General features: G+C 36.8%; 1 protein-coding gene across 1 annotated transcript in view; it reads right to left on the bottom strand.

Annotated features, from left to right (window-relative positions):
* Positions 1-257: 257 nt before the first annotated feature.
* Positions 258-6,000, bottom strand: part of UBE2QL1 (ubiquitin conjugating enzyme E2 Q family like 1) — a 117,646-nt gene continuing 111,903 nt past the window's right edge. The window contains exon 2 of the mRNA XM_044065401.1: positions 258-3,478. Coding sequence (XP_043921336.1) covers positions 3,347-3,478 — 132 coding nt within the window. The 3' untranslated portion in view covers positions 258-3,346. The remainder of the gene's footprint in view (positions 3,479-6,000) is intronic.

Raw genomic sequence — 6,000 nt, 5'->3', positions numbered from 1 at the left:
GTCCTGTACTTTGCTGGCTGTTTTTGCTCTCCCCTACTACAGTACAAAAGAGTGGTACAGAGTGAGAAGGGAGTCGTAATTTTCTGAATTAGTTTTTATGACAGCTGAATCACAGTATATAGTATAATGGCAAAAATTCTTGACAGATTATTAAGATATGTTAAATGCTGGTCAAAATGGCTACCACAAGCACTATTCTCTTACTGGCAGAAGAGTTAGATAATCTCATATGGAAATTCAACATGTGATCCAACAAATCAATTTTTATTAAGTCTAGTTTATTCATGAGGCTATTTCATAAAATAGCAAGCCTGGAACAAAAAATATGCATGCTTTCCTACAAAATACGGTGATCCTGAATTTGACTTTATTAAGTGCTTGTATGTGAGGGCACAGTAAAAGAACTACTCAACAAGTGTTTCCCTTAGGAAACACATGACAGGATGTAGGAAAAATTGTTTTTCAACTTGATTTGCATTTAGGGAAACCTTGGGCCACTTGTTTCACAAAAAGACAGATTTCACTGAATTGTCTTTTGGTCAAGTGCGCACAAAAAAGCTACCCCATGTTTACACCGCCTCACTTGAAGCTTGCTGCTTGAATTTCAAAGGTTTAACTCTTGACCATTGTACAAAATACCAAACAAACTCAATCATCCTGACTTTGTTTAGGTGTACACAACTGCCTAAATGAACATGTTCAAATATATCATACCTCAGGCTTCACAGGTTGGATGAATGCATACATTTGTAAACAAACAAGTGGTGTATTTTTATATGTTAACCAAATAAGTTAATATGTACAAGTTATTCTTTTCATGGGTAACCTGAGACGGCACTTTGAAATTAAGTGATTTGCTTATAGTCACATAATATGCAAGTGAAGACAGACATGACCAACCCAAGGACTGCAGCGTGAAGCACTTTAGCAGCTACCCTTCCATTTTACAGAAAAGGTAGTCCTCCTGAGTTTTAAAAACATTTGTTAGTGCACAACAAATTAAACTGTCTTTCATATAGCCATCCCCTTTATTAACCTGCAATATATTTTCAGAATCATTAGTGAAAAGCTTCTTTATATTTTATAACTATTAAAACAATGTGAGCTTAATTTTGTCTTCACACATCAAACTTTTAACTGCCAGATCCATGCGAAGAAGGTGGAATCCATGTTTCCTAAATATAATTCTGAGGTATCTGACATGGAAGAAACTGCAGCCACTGCTCTCTCATTAAGCTCTACTTTTATGTAAGCAGTACAGTATAATCTCTCAGCTTTTTGCCAGCAGCACATCACAAAACCTAGCCAACAAAGAAAATCTTCTATTATTACCAATGGTAAACTGTAGACAATTTGTGAGTACCTAGGCATCCGGGTTTTCTTTCAGTTTGATAGGCCTGTGTAGAAATTCATCCTTTCCACAGGGACAAGGATTTTATTTCTTCAGACAAGTAATTATTAAAGAACACAGTGAAACCATCCAGCTTCGGACAAAAGCAATACATGGATGAAGAAATGGGAAAAACAGGTTTGGAATGATTAGAACATGGCATTTCAGTATATGAGCACATGGCATAATGAGGTGCTATAAGATCTTGCTCTTTAAAGGCTGATTGTTCCTTTATTTCCCAATTCCCAATCATTAACCATATCTTAAAAGTGAAATGTTATACTTTGAGTGCTTGGAAATCATGAAATCACAGATGTGGCAACATGTGTAAAGGAAGGCCATAGTTAATCAATAAAAAAAGACTGAATAAAAAAAAATGCCAACACCAGGGCCTTTCTTTCTTTCTTTTTTGCATCACATCATTACATTTCTGTCAGCTTCAACTACTTAATCACTTACTGTAAAAATGCAGCCACGAGGCAATATGAAACAAACATGGTCTTTAAGTACTGAAACAATCTCACTGTGATTTGTGACTTTTGAAAAGCTCTCTTTTTTCAACTGGCATGGTTATTTCTCTTCTTCTCAGACACCAGCCCTCTCACCTAATTGTCTTTACAGAAAATTGCTGCCTCGTACCTTCCCTTCCTTGCTACTATCAGATTAAAGCCTTGCCCTTTAAAAGCAATTTTTTGCAAGCAGTTTTAAATAATTTATTTTACAGCCTGGCACAACTATTTTCTTCCCTGAATGTTCTGCCCACAACTTACTTTATTAGTACCTTTTTAATATAACTACATTACAGCACAGTAGATATCGAAGCACAGAGATTTTAATTTGTCTATCTCTGCTGCAACATAGCAGAGCACAGGGCTACAACCATGCATTCTCCACAGCCCAATCTGTACCTAGGAAAAAAGGCAAAGGAGACAGCGAGAGAGAGAGAGAGAGAGAGAGATGGGGAGGGTGAGACAAAGACAACTGTAAGGGAAAGAACATAGGCAGAATAGTAAAAAGCAGGAAACAGCTCGTGAAAGAAGACAGAAAACAGATACAGGACTAGAGAGAGAGAAACAGAAAGAGATGAAGAAGTCTAAGGAAAATTAAATGATACTGAAAAAGTGGTAATTTCATTGAGAAGGTCTGTGTGCATAAGCCTGACTTGACAGTCACATGCTGATCGATGAGAGACAGCAAAAGAGAAAGAGAGCGAAGAAAAAAGGGGAAAAAAAGAGGACAGAGGAGATTGTGCTAGTTTTACTAATTAAATAAAGTGTTTCATATAAAACATCTATTTTCACACTGACAGCATAAAATAATTATAAAGCACCAGCAATCAGCCGTACAATTTATAATCCAAATAATAATAGTTATCTTAGTTTTTTCTCTCAGTCTCCTTCTGAAGCAAAATCTTCCTGGATCTGTTCTGACCCTTAATGTGTCAGGGCTGTCTGCAGGTATCATTAATGAATGGCCTTCAACACTGCACAGAGAGATCTAAATTTAGCCATAAAAGAGCACAGCTCTGCATAAAGGACAATCTTGGTTTGACCTGCTAATAAAGGAAAAAGAAATGCACAGCAGCCATGGACCTGGAACATGTTGCTTGCCTATTAAATATTAATTGCCTCATTTACATTTAAATGAGTGGAGCAGCAGTGGATGGAATTTCTGATGTTGTTCAATGATGTCACTAACATGGAAAGAAACAAAAAACAAGATGATGTCATTTATCCATTCCTCAAAAGCTTAAGGCAAGCATTCACCAGCTGTGAAGCATGATCCAGTTAAATACTTTTCACTGTAAACACATCTGCTCATAATTAAGTTAACAATCTTGCAGACTTTTGTGATAGTTCACTAAAGCTGAAGTACAAAAGGATGGGTAATGGTTGGCACTGAAGATGTTGAGATGATACATGTTGTTTTTCTAGCATTCTGTCAGCCCTCAGACAGTCAGCCATCTGACACAGGAGGAGTGACCCAGCCATACTTCTCGTGGGTTTTCACCAGACTTTTGAAGGTTGCTTCTGCCTCCTTACGGCTGAAGGCCTTTCGTGACTTCCCAGCTTTCCTGCAGATTCGACCCTATAAAACACAAAGAAGAAATGTGTTACAAAATAATACAAGCACGTGCACATATACTTTTTTCTAAATTAAGTTAATTTTTTCTCATAATATGATAAACAATGTTCATCATGGTCCTGCACTCCAAAATTATTGTTATTTTGAGGAAAAAATTACACATAAATGCATGAAAGACAGCACACACTCAACAGAAAACCAGCTGTTAAAAAAATCAAAACACACAACAATGCAGAAAAATAGCAATAACAAAGCTCTACACAATCTTATTTAAAAAAAACAAAACAAAACAAAAATGGAATTTATTTACCTTTCACTAATTAATACGAGTAATGCCTGTTAATAAACTACAGCTTTTGTCAGAATGTGAAGTAAGGATTCAGTAAGATACTATTTATAAGTCAGTATCAGTTACAGTACTGCCTCAACAGCTGCTTGCATTTCAGCTTCCTATTCTGTGATACCCAAAGAAAGGGGCAAAGTTATTCAAATCAAAAGAAGCAAAAGAAAATACACCTCTCACTGGATAACCTATTAAACAGAAATAGTTTCCATTATTAAGACCAATCATTTGCTCTTTTGTATTTTATTGTTACATTACACTTGTTTATATTAGTAACATGAAGGACCCAGAGAGCATTTTGGAAACATCCAAATGTTTCCTGTTTGGATGCAGTGGTCTCTAAGGACATATCCAGAGCATAAATGATCTATGATGGCAGAAAACAAACAGTACAGTATTAACTCAGAAATTCTGTGGTTTAATAGCAACAAGGTACATACTTCACTTAAATCATTTCACTTAAACACTGCTTCATATGCTTGCATCTGTCATACCCTCCACATCCAAATGATATTATTACAACTTTTCAGTGCACTACTGGACACTGATTTTACTTCAGTATTATGGCTTCCCCCTTCTATTGACAAAATAAGTCTATCACACTTGTTTTCCATCTTCTTACCTCATGGCATATTGCATTTGTTTGAACACAGTGTCTTCTCTGAAACATACTTTTCCCCCATACCCTGTTTATTATGTAAGATGTACAAAACTTAGACTAATATTTCTCTTCTTAGCTGCAGTGAAGAGAATAGAAGCCATTACGCCTTACTTCCTAAAGTTTATGCAGTGGACAATACTACATTAGTTGCAGATCTTTGTCAATGTCTTCTATAGGATTGGTTCAAGGGCTAAGCACAGCACACCAGCTCGTGACATCAGGGATTCATACAGACCCATAACTATCTAACTCCCTCCTGTTTTTCTTTTTCTTTCTTTTTTTTTTTTTTTTTTTTTTTTTTTTTAGATTTATCACCTCCTTTAACCCAGCCAAAAATATTTGCAAAATTCATCAAGGAGTGTCTTCCTGTTGAAAATTATACAGCTCTGAGCCTTCTGTGACCCTGACCTCAGAACAAGGGTAAATATAGCATTACACACACGCGCGCACACACACACACACACACACACACACACACACACACACACACACACACACACACACACACACACACACACACACACACACACACACACACACACACACACACACACACACACACACAGTTTAAAGTAGTCAATCAACCAGCAAGTTTGGGGGAGGTGGAAAGAAGTTGGTGTAATAAGACAAAACTCACAAAGACCCACATAGAGACAATAATGCAAACTTCACAAAGGCCACTAATGTCAGGACTGTATTCTGGTCTACAGAAGCAGAAACTTTAACCACTGAACATTCATGCTGTTCTTTTACCAGTCAGAATTTTCACAACTCTTTCATTAGCTACCCTCACTAATGAGCTGAAGCTAACAGTCCTGTATTCTCATTCCTTTCTGTTGATCACATCTCCTCTCATGCAGTTAATGTCAGAAGGCCTCAACCATTCTGCAGTTCATCTCTCAACCATTCTGCAGTTCTATGACTGAATAGAAGCAAAGATGGATTAGAGAGGGCTTAACTGTGCTTCACTGATACCTCTTTTGTTGGAGTTCTTGTTGTGGAAAATTTAAAGTGCTGGTAATTATTTTATTATTATTTTTTTTAAATTGTATTTTACATTTGTTTAACAGGGTAGTATACTCATCACCACTTACCATTTGCATGCAGTGTCTGGTTAACAACAAATAACAAAAACTGTACAGGAGCAATTATTAGATGTAGCAACAATTATGTGTAAAATGCATTTTACAATTGTACACAATTATAATTCAATTTATATCATAGTAGAAATGTTGTGGGGTGGTAAGTGCTGCAGCACAGGAGGGTAGGTGGGGTGGAGTTAACAGGTGTTAGTAGTTGACAGGTAGTAAGAATAGAAGCAGAGAAGTCCTTATGTGATGTGGCCTGCTCATGACAGATACAATCTGACTGGTGTGTTTTTTTAAGTTAATCTCTGAAGGTGGGGAAGGGGGGACTGTAGTTCCTTCAGATGGGGACAGGATTTCCATATTTCAGGAGCAAGGATAAAAAAGAGTGGTTGGAGCAGTGTATCCAGTTTTTTTTGGGGGTTGGAGTATGGAC

This window comes from Protopterus annectens, chromosome 3.part0 (assembly GCF_019279795.1).
Source record: "Protopterus annectens isolate FY-2018-M chromosome 3.part0, PAN1.0, whole genome shotgun sequence".
Classification (NCBI taxonomy): Eukaryota; Metazoa; Chordata; order Ceratodontiformes; family Protopteridae; genus Protopterus; species Protopterus annectens.
The sequence above is the reverse complement of the archived record's forward strand: the minus strand, read 5'-3'. Positions and strand labels throughout refer to the sequence as shown.